Source organism: Trichomycterus rosablanca, chromosome 25, assembly GCF_030014385.1.
Source record: "Trichomycterus rosablanca isolate fTriRos1 chromosome 25, fTriRos1.hap1, whole genome shotgun sequence".
Lineage (NCBI taxonomy): Eukaryota > Metazoa > Chordata > Actinopteri > Siluriformes > Trichomycteridae > Trichomycterus > Trichomycterus rosablanca.
In genome coordinates, this window is record NC_086012.1 from 935,680 (window position 1) to 952,500 (window position 16,821).

At 48.0% G+C, this 16,821-nt stretch overlaps 1 protein-coding gene across 1 annotated transcript in view; it reads right to left on the minus strand.

Moving 5' to 3' along the window:
- The window catches only part of cdh18a (cadherin 18, type 2a), a 75,855-nt gene that overhangs the window by 30,702 nt on the left and 28,332 nt on the right, over positions 1-16,821 (minus strand). The window contains exons 2-3 of the mRNA XM_062987439.1: positions 10,661-11,186; positions 1,453-1,747 (exon numbers count right to left, since the gene is read on the minus strand). Of these exons, the coding sequence (XP_062843509.1) occupies positions 1,453-1,747; positions 10,661-10,948 (583 nt within the window). The 5' untranslated portion in view covers positions 10,949-11,186. The remainder of the gene's footprint in view (positions 1-1,452; positions 1,748-10,660; positions 11,187-16,821) is intronic.

Genomic DNA, 16,821 nt, shown 5'->3' on the forward strand with positions numbered 1-16,821 from the left:
GTGTGACTCTCCGTGCACGAGACCGACCTCACGCGCCGATCCAATGAAGTACTGGCGATTGAGAAGGGGTCAGAGGGAGTCTCCACCATCCACCATCGGGGTCTCCAGCAGCGTGAGAGGAACTGGCTACGATCTCCAGTACAGCCTGAACAATCCAGCGGCAGTTAAGCTAAATTTACTGGTGTAATAGCGGGAGTATTTCTCGCAGCATCCGGATGAACGACAGGCCTCCACAGATTTATACCCCACTGTACATCCTCCAGGAACCCGTCCAAGGAATTCTGCTCCAGAACGACGGTGTCAGCACAATCCCTCCGAAATTGTTTTTGAACGTGGTGAACATGAGCGGTATGGAAGCGCTCCAGCTCGTCGATGAGCCGCCGCCGCCGCCGCTGCTGAAACAACAATTTTTTTATTTTCATCTGAAGCGCTTGGAGATTTGGAACCCTCCCCAGGTCCTCCGTACCCTCGGCAGGGCTTCATAAATTACAGCCGCAAACGAGCGAGACTCCGAGGAGCTGCTGGTGCAGTGCGCCGAGCCTGCAGCGCTCCATCACAAACTGATGACCCAGCTAATAAAGCCACGGGCCGCCGACGTAGGGACGAAACGCTCACGTACACAACTGGAACACACACAGCAGTGCAATTTATTAGGAACGCCTGCTCTGGTACGGACACTGTAAGGACAAAAGTATTGGGACGCCCCTTCTAGGGGTGTAATAAATCAATTCTATAAAGGAGATCATCTGCTTCCAGGTTTGCAGCAACAGTTTAAGGAAGGACCGTTCCTCTTCTAGCATAAGGCACAAATCAAGCCAAAATAGTGCCAGCGAGTCTATATAATCATTTTTATTGGTTGCTGAGTATTTCAGAACCTAGAATACATCAGACCTTGAGGTTAAAGGGCGACAAGTGCTCCTGTCATCCAAGAACAGGAATCCAAGGCTACAGTGGGCACGGCGTCACCCAAACTGGACAGTAGATTACTGGAAAAATGAGCTTGTCTGCTCACCACGTCTATAAAGAGCAGGCGAATTTCTGCTCACTGGATGTTTTTTCACCATTTACCTGCTTTTTCTCCCAGTTTAGTCATACCCAGTTCCTCTTCCTCTGCTGGAGAGTTGATGGTGTCCGAGGAGGGTATATTCTCCGGACACGTGCTCCCTCTGGCCCCTTCTTATTCGCCCGTACTTTGGAGGATTGGCGCGTGAGATTGCCACGTTCCTCCACTTCTGTACAGGCACCTTGGGCTACTAACCAGGGTCCTTACACGGCGTCAAAGACCCCGCCCACTTTTTAGACCTGTCTTTTCCCACCCAGCAGACTAACGGTCGAGTTTGTCTGCGGCACTGTCTGCACTGCTGATCGTGCCCGCTAAGTGGCACCCCTTTTAACACAATTCTGCGTAAACTCTAGAGGCGCTATTGACCACGCCCCGTATCCCGCACTCACCGATGTCGGCCATCTCGGGCACGGTGGCAGTGAAGGGGCCGTTGGGGAAGGTGGGCGCGTTGTCGTTCACGTCCTGAACCTTGATGATGAACTCGGACTCGGGCTCCACGGTGTGGTGCGTGATCCGGTTGACGGCGCGGGCGTGGAGCACGTAGTGGCTCTTCTTCTCGCGGTCCAGGCTCTTGGTGGCGTGGATGTCGCCCGTGGCCTCGTTGATGGTGAATATGGTGTCGGCGCCCTCCCCGGAGAGGAGGTAGAGCACCGAGCCGTCGCCCTTATCCGAATTTGAGTGCAACTGCAAAAAAAACCCAAAAAATGATAATAATTAGATTGTGCTCCTGTTCATTTATTTTAATCAGCTGCTTCATTCTGATCTAGGTTGCAGTGAGTCCAGTGCCACTTATGCACCTGGGCACAAGCAGGAAATCTATTGGACGCCCAGGCACACTTTAAAGGAAGCCAATCCACCTTCCACATGTAACGAGAGGTGGCAGAAAGCTTGGGTAACAGTACAACACAAACAGTCCCAACGATAATGAGCAGAATTTGTTACGTTCTCTCAACTGAGGCTTTCTGGAACCTTCCACCCCCTTCCCTTCAGGTTCGATCCCGCGCCCACACTACCCACCGCGCCAGCACTTATTCTTTACGGTTTCTGTTAATTCGCCGCTTGACCCTCGACTGACCGGGGATTTACGGTTATGGATTCGGTTTTGATGACGACGTCCGGCGCGCGCTGGCCCCGTTATCGATCCCGCCGGTGATTTGTGGCGCAGCGGGCACAGAGAGGCCGCACTTCATCCCGGGCGTCTCCGGCTCCCTGCCGTTACTGTTCGGGGGGGAACGAGAAAAAACCCGACACACATCTGATGGAAGAACGTTAAATCAGAAATCAGGTGTTTTTAAGAAGTTCATCAATCTCCTCCGCCGCGCCATGCCGCGCCACGCCAGCCGTATCTTTTAGAAACTCATTTCAGACCGGTGCTGGTGGCCTCGGGCGGGGTTATTATTTCTGCTTTTAATGGGGGCTGGCGGGGAGGGGGGGGGGGGCCTTAATAAAATGGCAGAGGCGGCACCGAAACGAGTGCAAAACACGATCGATCGCAGCTTAAGGGCGCGTCCGTGAAATCGACCGCAACAAGTGTGAAAGAAATTGCTTTCTCCCAAAATAATTAGAGCACTTTAAGTACCTTTCACGCCTGCTTCTGAGCGCCGAGGTGTCAGGCAGGTAAATAAAGAAATAAAGATATAAAAATATAGATATTTATTTATTTACGTAAGCTGTCAGTGATATTACAGACAGAAATATGCCGTCCAGAGTCCAGGCTCTTTAGATCCGGCTCTGTAAATGGAGAAGCCCAGATAATGGACTCTTTTTACTCACTCGAGGGGCATTAGGTGTAATAATCCACACCGTCCATTGATTTCTGAACCGAAACGCTTCTTTTTTTTCATGTGAAGAAAAGGTCTTTATTCTGAAGCGCCGGCCTCAAATAACCTGCTGAGTTCAGCCGCAAAACACGGACGTGCAGAAGAAATAATATATATACATACACTGATCAGCCATAACATTAAAACCACCTCCTTGTTTCTACACTCACTGTCCATTATCTCAGCTCCACTTACCATATAGAAGCACTTTGTAGTTCTACAATTACTGACTGTACTTCATCTGTTTCTCTACATGCTTTGTTAGCCCCTTTCACCCTGTTCTTCAATGGTCAGGACCCCCACAGGACCACCACAGAGCAGGTATTATTTAGGTGGTGGATGATTCTCAGCACTGCAGTGACACTGACATGGTGGTGGTGTGTTAGTGTGTGTCGTGCTGGTATGAGTGGATCAGACACAGCAACGCTGCTGGAGTTCCTAAACACCTCAATGTCACTGCTGGACTGAGAATAGTCCACCAACCAAAAACATCCAGCCAACAGCGCCCCGTGGGCAGCGTTCTGTGACCACCGATGAAGGTCTAGAAGATGAGCGACTCAAACAGCAGCAATAGATGAGCGATCGTCTCTGACTTTACATCTACAAGGTGGACCGACTAGGTAGAAGTGTCTAATAGAGTGGACAGTGAGTGGACACGGTGTTTAAAAACTCCAGCAGTGCTGCTGTGTCTGATCCACTCATACCAGCACAACACACACTAACACACCACCACCATGTCAGTGTCACTGCAGTGCTGAGAATCATCCACCACCTAAATAATACCTGCTCTGTGGTGGTCCTGTGGGGGTCCTGACCATTGAAGAACAGGGTGAAAGGGGGTAACAAAGCATGTAGAGAAACAGATGGACTACAGTCAGTAATTGTATTTGTGTCTCTCTGGGTCTTGGCTTACACACACACACACGACTTTGCACTTGTGGGAGGAAACCGGAGCACCCGGAGGAAACCCACACAGACACGGGAGAGCAGGGAGAACATTCAAAACTCCACCCAGAAAGGACCCGGACTGTTTCGCCTGGGAATCGAACCCAGAACCTTCCTGCTGTTGCAGAAACCATTGAAATGTTGCAGCACGGTGGCGCAGAAGGGCGTGGGTTCGGTGCCCTGACCAGGCATCCAGGGTCCTTTCTGTGTGGTTTGCATGTTCTCCCTGCTCTCCTGTGTCTGTGTGGGTTTCCTCCGGATGCTCCGGTTTCCTCACAAGTCCAAAACGTGCCCGCTGGTGGACTGGCGACCTGTCTGGGGTGTGCCCTGCCTTGTGCCTAATGAATTGGACCCACTGCGACCCTGACCAGTATAAAGCCATGGTAAAACATGGCTTTGTGTGGGTTTCTTCCGGGTGCTCCGGTTTCCTCACACAGTACAAAATGTGCCCGAGTGTGCCCAAGCGTGCCCTGTGATGGACTGGAGACCTGTCCGGGGTGTGTCCTGCCTTTCGCCCAATGAATCGGACCCACCACGACCCTGACCAGGATAAAGCGATGGCAAAACTGATCATGAATGAGCAATCAAACTAATGCCGTGGCACACGTGGTGCCAGTCTGTAATTACGGCCAGTAAGTGCATGTACTAAGGAAAAGCACGTGTGCGCCACGACAAGCACGACAGGCAGACGGGTACCGAGGGGGGCTGAGAGATCCCAAAACCCAGACGCACTCGAGACCCGCCATCATTTTCAGGTCACTTAGCCAATGATCCATGCTGGCATTTAATTAGCTAATGATCGCTACAGCGGCGCCCGCTCCAAAATGCCAAGTAGTACAAGCTGGCAGAGCACGTCCCCGGGTACAAGAGATGCACAAAAAACCCCCCCAAAAAAACAAAAGCTGGCATGCTGGCAGGGCTGGGCGTGAAACAACATCCCCTGTCTTACACACACACACACACACACACACACACACACACACACACACACATGCACACACACACACACGCGCCAACCGGCTGGCATTAAAATCCCACCACAGAGAGCAATTAGTCAGGACGACACCGACCTTCAAACTTTCTCCCGGTGGCAACGAGGAACGTTCACCTTCACCACCACGTGTGCAGGGCCGACACCCCACACACACACACACACACACACACACACAACAAAACCTAGGTGCCCGAGGACCACATGCCGCGCCCCACCGCCCCCCTCTTACTCGCCCGTACTTCGATGGATCGGCGCATGAGGTCGGATCTCCACGTTCCTCCACTTCTGTACAGGCGCCTCGGGCTACTAACCATAGTTCTCACACAGCTTTGAAGACCCCGCCCACTTTTTAGTCGCCCGGTCTTTTCCCACCAAGCAGATTAAGGGCCGATCGTGCCCGCTATGGGCGACCAGCCGACCGGTAGCAGAGCTGATATTTGAACTCTAAACGTTGGCAGCTACGTACTTCAGCTTGGTTTAGAGTTACAGCCTGACCTAGACAGTTTGGTTGTAATTTCATGTTTCACACCCCTTTTCTTCCTATCTCGTCATATCCGATTCCCAGACTGTAAACCCCTCCTCCGCTGCACCACCCCCACCCTGACGAGACTCATGGGCTGCTTCTATACACCACAGTCTCACAGAGAGCCGTATAGCGTACAGAGTCATGCACTGGCAGGCACCTCGACCACCCAGCAGAGGCCGCAATTGCAGGAGGGATGTTGAGCCCCCCCCTTCTGGCACTGTGCTTGTTAGATGCCCAGCCAGGTCGATAGCACAACTGAGATTCAAACTCGAGAGATTTTTTTGCTCTGTGGAAAGATTCTACCATACTGCTAGACCTCTGAAACCACTTAAGTGTGTAATTATGAGGTGTGTCCACATACTTTTGGCCATGACGTTGTTTCAATATTCACTAAACCAGACCATGTTAGTGAATATTAGTAACAGCTACTGACTTCTTTAGAGCGACGGCCTGACCTAGATAGTCTGGCTGTAGTTTCACATTTTCCAATTCTCTGCCATACTGCTAGACCTCTAAGCAGTGGGCGTGGCTGAAACCAGTGAACTGTGTAATTAGTAGGTGTGTCCATGTCACCTTTAGTGACCTTTAGGGGCTACTGACTGACTGACTTCTGCAGCTTCACTTAGTTTAGAGCGACGGCCTGACCTAGATAGTCTGGCTGTAGTTTCACATTTTTCAAACGATCCTTGTTGCTTATAGTCTCGTCATGTCCGGTTCCCCGATTGTAACTCCCTCCACCGGTGCACCACACCCACCCTGACCGAGGAGAGCCACAGACTATCAGGCGTCAGCTGCTCCTCTTCAGATCAGTTTGATTTGCTCTGTGGACAGACACTACCATACTGCTAGACCTCTGAAACCACTTAACTGCTTAATTATGAGGTGTGTCCACATACTTTTGGCCATGACATAGTTTCAGTTTACTTTCTGTAGTTTGTTTTTGCGGTGTGGACGATCCAGACCATGTTAGTGAATATTACACCTGTTAGCAATCGTAGTGGCTGAAACACACAGAATAGAAAATTAGAAGTGGCGTCCGAATACTTTTGACAGGTCCGGCGGTTTGGTATCTGCGACGGTTCCTCTCGGCAGAACAGACAGGATGTGATGGAGATAAAGATCGGCTCGCCACTCACTTCCTGTCTGCGCGTCACGTATCAGCTATCGAGGTCTCTGTGATAAAGATCAGACGCGTGCCGGCGGCGTCCTCGCTTTGTTCCGGCCCCTCGCCGCGGTGTTAAATCGACCTTCGCGGCGAGCGGCGGTGTAATTTGTGGTCGGCGGATGCGGCGTCTTCTGAGTCCTGATTTAATCAGGAGGCTCCTGTAACGCGGCCGGCGTATCGAACGGCCCCCGCGCGGGCCGACCGCCGCACTCGGGCCGCCACTCTCGCCGTGAAGAGGAATTCATTCCGCCGGAGCTCGCTCGGCGCGGGACTTGTTATGAATATTGATCGAGCGCTAACAGGAAGTGTCAGAACGGCGCGATCGATGCCGCCGCCCAACGAGGACTCGCTAATGAGCCGCGTGTCGTGACGACGGGGACGGACGTTTCCTCCCAGCGTCTTTAAAACCACAAGAAATACGAAGCTTGATGCAGTGCAGGGACATTACAGCTACCAGATCAAACAGCCGATCACTTTCTGAGGTCTAGCGGTGTGGCAGAGTCTGTTCACACACACTGATGCCTGATAGTCTGAGGCTCTCCTCGGTCAGGGTGGGTGAGGTGCACCGGTGGAGGGAGTTATAATTGGGGAGTCGGACATGATGAGACTATAAGCAACAAGGATCATTTGAAAATTGTGAAACTACAGCCAGACTATCTTCTTCCATCGAGCACGCCAACTGGTGCCAAACTGGTGCAGGTGTAGCTGGACTAGTAATCAAAAGGTTGCCGGTTCAAGCCCCACCACCGCTAAGTTGCCACTGTTGGGCTCTTGAGCAAGGCCCCTAACCCTCGATTGCTTAGACAGTATACTGTCACTACTGTGAGTCGCTTTGGATAAAAGCGTCCAGTAAAGATCAAAACATTAATTAATAAATAAAAAAGCAGATTTAATTTCTAAATGAAATCTGCGGCAACGGCATGACTGACGGTTGAAATACGGTCCGTCGTCGAGCAGTCTGCACCCCGTACGTGAAAAGATGGAGATAAGGCGGTAAGAACGTCGGCACGTGGAGTACCGAACCGGCTTCTCCTTCCAGCTGGAACGGCTCTCGGTTCCTGCGCTTTATTCCGCCGCTCTGTTACCAAGGAGATGGAGAAGAACGAAACCTCAGAACTGAGGCGCGTCGCCGGCAGCACAGACGCCGCCGTTGGTTTCTGCGTGTTCCCGGGGGCTGAGACAGGATGTACTCGTTAGCGCCGGCGCTACAAACCGTGTGTACACAACCAAATGGTTTCCAGGTTCACGGCTTTATTTTAACTGCCTGAACTCCACCGAGTCGCTGGTGCATCCAAAATAAACCTGTGTGTCGACCAGCAACACCAGTAAGACCACCCGCCTGAACTCCATCGAGCCGCTGGTGCATTCAACGACCAGCGACCAGGTCCAGTAAGGCCAAACGTCTGACCCACCGAGACGTGGACACCACTAGGGGGCACTCAGACGACCGGTAGCAGAGCTGAGATTCGAACTTAGAGAGTTTAGTCCCGTCTAGACCTCCCTGCCTCCCTCAGGCACTGCGTCTGTTAGATGCACAGCCAGATCGATAGCACCACTCGAGAGCTTAAGAGCTCAGCAGCGGTGATTTGCTCTGTGGACAGACTCTACCATACTGATAGACCTCTGAAACCACTTAACAGAGGTGTGTCCACATACTTTTACCCAGTTTCAATTGACTTTTGGTAGGTTGCTTTTGTGGTGTGGACAAACCAAACCATGTTAGTGAATATTAGTGCTAGCAGGTTTACTTAATTAAGAGGGAGGGCCTGACCTAGACAGTATGGTTGTAGGTTCACCACAGGCACTGCCGATCCTGCCCGCTAGGGGGCACCCAGCCGACCAGTAGCAGAGCTGAGACTCGAACTCGGATAGTTTAGCCCCATCTAACCTTCCCTCCATTCCTCCCTCCCTTCCTTAGGCACTGCGTCTGTTAGGCGCCAAGCCAGGATGACAGAACAACTGAGATTCAAACGTAAGAGCTTGAGATCTCATGTCAAGATCATCTCGTATCCTCCTTCAGATTTTGGGTTTGTGCATCATTTCAATTTTCACGGAGATCAGTGTGACTGTTCGGATCCGTGCGCGATACGGATTTCCGTACGAACCCGCCTCACGCAGGTGAAATGAAGCGGTTGGTACTGCACGCGTGTCGGAGGGGGCGTGTGTTAGTCAGGAGCAGTAGAGGAAGTGAACTACAATCAGGGAATTGGATACGACTAAATTGAAAGCAAAATCAGGGGGAAATGAACGGTTCTAGGATGTTGTTTGTTTTTGGGGTGGGGGCTGTTTTCTGGTCCCCTGAGATCCAGCAGCGTCAGTTTTTTAGCCCTCCTTCAGTCAGGAGCGGTAGAGGAATCGGATATGATTAAATTCAGAGCAAAATAGGAAGAAACGTGCATAAGAAAGCAAAGTTTGAGGAGTGTGCGAGCTCGGGTTAATACGCGAGTCTCCCGAGGAGGCTGTCAGATAAAATTTAGGAAGCACAGCTCAAGCACCCGCCTCCGTACCCCAGAGATGACGGCGTAGGTGTTTGACCTCCAGTGCTTCACTCGGCGCACCGAGTCAGCGTCAAGCCTGTCAGCTGTCACCGCACATCAGCTCAGTCACCCAACCGCGGACCGCGTCGCGTGATCGAATCAGCGCTGAGCTCCGCCGCTCGCTCCTTAATCACGGGGGGTCCGAGAGTCGAACCCTGACGACACGCGTCCTCGTTTAATTATCCGAGCGGCCGCACCGAAACCAGCAGATAATAAACCCACTACATTTGTTACCCCACCGCCTAATAACGTCCCCATCCACCCGCCCTTCTCCGTCCCTGTGACCTAATTAATGACCTTGTTTACCGGCTGGATGTAGAGGGTACAAGCGTACAAGTTCGTACAAATTCCCACAGACGCACTTCAAAATCTCCTAAAAAAACCTGATGTTTAGGCAGCAAGGTGCGAGCCATCCTGATGTATATTTTTATATACGCCCATGGTTTTGGAACAGGGGGTCCAACAAAGGTGTCCACATACCCAAACAACGAAATAAGCAGATAATAAACCCACTACATTTGTTACCCCGCTTCCTAATAACGTCCCCGTCCACCCGACCTAATTAATGACCCCGTTCACCGGCTGGATGTAGAACGTCCTGCGCCCCCGAAAAATTCGGTTTAATGAATCTCTCCGAATGTTTACTTCAATCCTGGGACAAGAAGGTTAATTCGTACAAGCATCAGTCCCCCAAATTCCCACAGACGCACTTCAAAATCTCCTAAAAAAAAAACCCTGATGTGTAAAGCAGCAAGGTGCGAGCCATCCTGATGTATATTTTTATATACGTCCACGCACAAAGGCGTCCACATACTTTTGGCTACGTGGTGTTTTTCCACGTCACAACCACGTGACTATATGAACTTTGTGTCTGGAGCTTAAAGTCAGGAGAGAGACTAACGAGCGCCCGTTAACGAGATTTCGGGAAAAAATGTGACATTTGGGCTCCGAGGTGGCGAGTCGATATCGCTTCTCAGGCTGGACGGTCGAGCTCAGGTGTTTTAGCCCCGGCCACTCCAAACAGGTACATAAAATTGACTCTCAACCATAAATGACATGTGTCCCTCTGACTACCGCTGAGATCCGGGGATCCGGGGTCCGAATCTCGGTGGTGCTATCGACCGGTCTGGACACGATTGGCCAACGTCCGTCTAAGAGAAGTGGCCGAAACAGCCAAGTCATTGGAAGGTACACTTATCAGTGCGCTCTCAGTGCAGGTCCCAAGCGACCCCTGAATATACGGGAGCATCCAAAAGAAAAAATACATGCGTATAGCTTAGTAATAGTTTCAGGAAGGCCCTTTCCTGTTCCAGCAAGACCCGGCACACGAAGGTGCGCTGACCTCATCCTACCGAACACGTTTGGGATGAATTGGAACATCTCTTGCAGGCCAGGCCGTTCATACAAGCATCAGTCCCCCAAATTCCCACAGACACACTTCAACATCTGCTAAAATGCTTTTCAAAATTTAAGCAGCAAAGTGCGAGCCTTCCTGATGTATATTTTTATATACGCCCGTGGTTTCAGAACTGAAGGTCCGACAAAGGTGTCCACATACTTCTGCCTACATGGTGTCGCAACCACATGACCACGTGAACCCCAGCTCTTACCTTTCCGACGTACTGCGGTTCGGGTCCGATGTGCTCCTCCAAAACGAAGAACTGATTCCACACCCAGCCCCGCTTGGGCCTCTGTTGGTTGTCCTTCCCCCCCTCACTCTGAAGTCCGGTCCCATTCCGAGCCTGCGCGTCCGGTACAGATCCGTCCGGGACCCCGGTCCGATCCCGAGCCCGCGCGTGAGAAACGGGGCCGCCCCGCGTCCTGGTCCGATCGGGGCTCCCGAAGCTCCCGTGGAGCGCAAAGAGGCCCAAAAGCAGAGAGCTCAGCCAGGCTCTCATGATAAAGAGGAACCCGAGGAACGAGGATCAGGCGCGGTCGCCCAGCTCGGCGTCCCTCACGTCCTTCCTCACGCCGTCAAGTCCGTCCATGCCGGGTTACAGCGGGCGCCCTCGGAGAGACGACCGGCCGCGCTCACATCCTGGAGAGCCGACGGGGGCGCGGCGGGGTCACGGCTCGGCGAAGGCAGGGATTCCACCGGGGGATCAGCGAGGGCAGGAGAGAGCCGCCATAAAACATCTGTGTGAGGAGAGAGGCGACAAAGCTGTTAAATTGAGACGCGTCCACATATAAATGAACACATCCTGTCATGATATATAAAGACGCCGGGGATCTACTGGGCTAAAATAATAATAATCAAACCCTGCGTCTGATCAGTAACGAGAAACATCGATCTGGGTAGCAGATGTAGTCAAAAGTATTGGGACACGACTTCTAATTTCTGAATGTGTGTGTTTCTGACACAACAGTTGCAAACAGGAGTAATAAATCAGTTATATAAAGAAAATCATGCTTCCAAATTTGCAGCAACATGTTCCAGCATGACAAAGCGCCCAAAATCAGCGCCCATACAAATGCTGGGCACAAATCCCCACAGACGCGCTTAAAATCCTTGTGAGAAGCCTCTCAGAAGAGCGGCTGTTTTTCCAGCTGAAAAAATAACACAGACATCGGTCTATTTTAATACCGTTCGTTTTTGAAGCTCACAATCAGGCGTCTGAATACTTTCAGCCACACAGCGGTCCAGCCCGAGTCGCTATGAGACGCGGAAACTGCAGGAGTGAGTAAGCTATTATTTTATTCTCTGTGCACTTACAGAGGAAGCGTGGATGTTTAGGGACCATTAGACGGGGCGTGGACGCGCCCCTGTCAGGTCTGATTTAACACAGCGAGAGGTGGAAAGATCCAGAAAGGCTCAGCTCTGTTACCCGTCCGCTGGGCGCCCCTAACGGGCACGATCGGCCACTCGTCTGCAGGGTGGGCGTGTCGGGAGAATATACCCTCTTCGTACGCCATTGGTGTCTCCAGCAGAGGAAAAGGAACTGGCTATGACTAAACTGGAGGATTTAAGGCATCAAAGCAACTTACAGTTATGATTGAATACGACTTGAGCAATTGAGGGTTAAGAGCTTTGCTCAGGGGTCCAACAGTGACAACTTGGTGAAGGTAGGGCTTGACCCAGCAACCTTCTGATTACCAGGCCTGTACCTTCACGTCAAAGGTAACGTGGCTGGTACGGGGATCAAGTCTATGACCATGGCGCTATTGGCACCACGCTCTAACCAAATCAGCTCACCGAGACCGACCGCTAGGTTCACATAACGCCACGCCCCACACGAGCTTTTGTTATTTCGACTCTTTCTGCAAATAAACTCAGTAAATCATTTTTATTTGGAATAATTTGGATTGTTGTCAGCAGTTTACAGAATAAAAAATACTCATTATACTCAAACCCAAACCTATAAAAGGTAAAAGCAGAGAAACTCTGAGCCTGTACCAGGCATGTTGGGGTAAATTCGCCCCCCCCCCAGTCTGACGGCGAGTGCTGGGAGACTCGTACCTGCGCCGCGTACTGCGTTTTTAATCTCAGAAGAGAAGTGCGGCGTCTGTTCCTCACTAAAACACTGTGATTTTTGTCACTCTGTCACACAGTCTGAGTTTGATGTGTGTGGGAGGGGAACAGAGACGCACCCGTCAGAGGAGCTACAGAAACATCATTTATAAACAGTTCAGAAATCCACGAGGAAACGGTGACTAACCATCATTTATACACAAATTTACTTCCTCTAGCTTCATACAAACCTATTTATTTATTTATTATTATTATTATTATTATTATTGTTATTGTTATTATTGTTATTATTATTATTATTATCATGTTATTGTTATTATTATTATTATTATTATTATTATCATTATTATTATTATTGTTATTATTATTATTATTGTTTTGTTATTATTATTATCATTATGATTATTATTGTTATTATTATTATTATCATTATCACTATTATTATTGTTATTATTATTAATTATCATTATTATTATTATTGTTATTGTTATTATTATTATCGTTATTATTATTATCATTATTATTATTATTGTTATTATTATTATTATTGTTAATGTTATTGTTATTATTATTATTGTTAATGTTATTGTTATTATTATTATTATTATTATGATTATTATTGTTTTTATTATTATTATTATTATTATTATTATTATCATTATTATTATTATTATTATTATTATTATTATTATTATTATTATTATTATTATTGGGCAAACTGTAGCCTAGTGGTTAAGGTACTGCATTAGAAATCAGAAGGCTGCTGGTTCAAAACCCCAGCACTGCCAGGTTGTTGCGGTTGGGCCCTTGAGCAAGGGTATATTTTTACATTAACAATAATAATATGAATAAATAGTTATAATAATGATAATAATAATGATAATAATAATAATAATGAAATATAATAATAATAATAATAATAATACATATAATATAATAATATAATAATAATAATAAATATAATTAATAATAATAATAATAATAATAATATAATATAATATAATTAATATAATATAATATAATATAATATAATATAATTAATATAATATAAATTCTTGTTAGGATAAAAAATGGTTAAGGGTTTATGCTTTTATAACCTCCTGTATAAACCCAGGCAGTACGTAGGAGGAGCACGCTGTGTTCTCTGGATTTCTCTGCTGCTAATGCTGGCGCCTTAACCAGACAATAGGAGGCGCTGTTGCTGCAAAGAGGGGGACAGGATTCAGGATCATGTTCTATCATGACCAAATCACCGCTGTGCTCTTTTTATTAATAGGTTAAACAAATAAATCCTGGTTACTTTGGTTCCACTGGTTCTAGTTAACGGTCCAGTTCAGCTGTGGGATTTGAACTCACAACCTACCAGGCTCCAGCACTAAAATAGCAATGATGGTCTGACGGAGCAGCTATAAATCCATAAAAGGAGAAAGAGCCGAGCACATCCGAGTCCCTAATCAGCGCCCCAGATTTATATGGACGCCCCGTGCTGGTGTTGACCCGGTGACCTCTAAAATCACAGCGGTAATCAGGCCACGTTCTGCTGGATCCATCCGGACAATCACACATCATCACCGAAGGTCCTGACGACCGTCCACTGCTCCCACAAATCACCGTTATTCAGGAGTCAGAGCTAACGCTAACACACACCTAACGCTGCTAATTACACCGATTCCTGATTACATCCCCGGGTTCCGCTACGTCTCGGCACCTCGTATCTGAGACCCTGATCGGCCCGGAGCGCTGGAGATAAAAGGAGATCTCACGATGATGTCCAGAGATTAAAAGTGTGAAGCTCATTAGGAGAGGATTTGATGATAAATGGCTAATCGCCGCCCCGCTGATGCTAATCCTGCTGTTTAACCTAAACCGGCGAACGTGACGCTGTAACGTCCACGACGACTGAGCAGCACGAGGATCTCAGTACCACAGAGAGCAGAGAGAGTCAGAGCACGCGAGGCTCTGTCCACAGTCAAGCAGGCTTTATATAGTATAGCTGTAGACTAAGATGCAGCGTACAGCGACGGAGACAGAAAACTTGGTACAAATGCTGAGTCAAAAATATACGGACAGTTCAGTAATTCAGATTTTGTGAATGAGTGAATGAAAGAGTGAGTGAGTGAATATACAGAGTGAGTGAATGAATGAGAGTGTGTAAGTAACTACATGTACACGAGAATAAGTGTGTGAGTGGATGAGTGAATAAACGAGTGGATAAGTAAATGAGTGTGTGAGTAAATAAATATGTGAATAAGTGACTAAATGAAAGAGTGAGTGATTGAACTAATGAATGTGACTAATTAAATGTATATGAGAGTGTGTGAGTAAATAAGTGAGTAAATGAATAAGTGAGTGAGTGGCTGAGTGAATGTATGATTGAGTGTGTAAATAAGTGAGTGTGTAAATGAATGAGTGAACAAGTGAGTGTGTGAATGAATGAGTTTGTGAATGAGTGAGTGAATGGCTAAGTGAGTGAGAGAATGAGTGAGTGTGTGAGCGAGTGAAAGAGTAAATGGCTGAGTTTGTATGTGAGAGACTAAATGAATGAGTAAGTGGGTATGTGAGAGACTAAATGAATGAGTGACAGTGAGTGATAGAATGAATGAATATATCACTGACAGATAGATAGATAGATAGATAGATAGATACTTTATATTAATAAATGAATGAGTGAATGTGTATGTGAGAGACTGAATGAATGAATAAGTGAGTGGCTGAGTGAGTGAATAAATGAATAAGTGAGAGAATGAGTGAGTAAGTGAGTGTAAGAGTATGTGAGTGCATTAATGAGTGAGTGAAAGTGAATGAATGAATGAATAGGTGTGTATGTGAAAGACTGAATAAATAAATCAGTTTGAATGAGTGAATGAATGAATATACTGTATCAGTAACTGAATAAATGAATGAGTGAGTGTGTGTGTGTGAAAGACTGAATGAATGAGTGAGTGAGTGTGTGTGTGTGTGTGTGTGAAAGACTGAATGAATGAGTGTGTGTGTGTGTGTGAAAGACTGAATGAATGAGTGTGTGTGTGTGTGTGTGTGTGTGAAAGACTGAATGAATGAGTGAGTGTGTGTGTGTGTGAAAGACTGAATGAATGAGTGTGTGTGTGTGTGTGTGAAAGACTGAATGAATGTGTGTGTGTGTGTGTGTGAAAGACTGAATGAATGTGTGTGTGTGTGTGTGTGTGTGTGAAAGACTGAATGAATGAGTGAGTGTGTGTGTGAAAGACTGAATGAGTGTGTGTGTGTGTGTGTGTGTGTGTGAATGAATAAGTGTGTGTGTGAAGGTTTGAGTATCTGCCTTCAGCAGTGAACTAGAAATCAGAAGGTTGCTGCTTCAAGCCCCACCACCTTCGCCAATTAGCCACCCTCGGGCCCCCGATCGAGGCCCTTCGATTCTCACCCGTTCACACTGTAAACAGTTAGTACCGTGAGTCTCTCTGGCCCGCGCGGCCCCGTACTCCAGCGTGATGAGATGATGAATGCTGAACGTTCCTCAGCGCTCCAGCTGTGAACACACATGCTAACAGCTTTAAATTTAGCCTGCACATCTGTCTGCCTGACTCAGAGCCTCATGTTCAGCTACAAGCGTCTCACAACACTCTGAGGTGCATCTGGGTGTGGGAATTTGTGCCCATTCAGTCAAGAGCTGACGAGGAAGCATCAGTCGATGTTCCAATTCATCCCAAAGCTGTTCATTAAAGCTGTATATGATTGATTTATTACACCTGATGTTCATTATCAGTGGTGTCCACATACTTTTGGCCATACAGTGTTGTTTTTTCGGTCCAGACTCGTGCTGTCCGTGCTGTTTTCTAATGACCGCAACCCTTGGAACCCTCAGACCAGGAGGATTGAGGTTCTATTCCCGCTCTTCAGGCTGCGTGGCTCAGACGGGTAACGACAGGTGCCAACAGGAATCGTTTCAGACCTTCAGTCGCGACGTGCCAATGAGATGCATCGCTTAATTACGACTGTCGGAAAAAGCGCGTCAGCTCCTCTCGCCGGCCCAGATGTTCACCAGCGTTTGTACGCCGAGCTGCGAAATTAATGTGTTTTTATCTTAGAGTGACGATTTTCTCTCGATTCAATCCAAAACATTAAAACCACCTCCTAAAAATACATGTGAGGGATCTATTAGATGTGGATCTGATGGTGTGTGTGAGGGTGAGGGATCTATTAGATGTGGATCTGATGGTGTGTGTGAGGGTGAGGGATCTATTAGATGTTGATCTGATGGTGTGTGTGAGGGTGAGGGATCTATTAGATGTTGATCTGATGGTGTGTGTGAGGGTGAGGGATCTA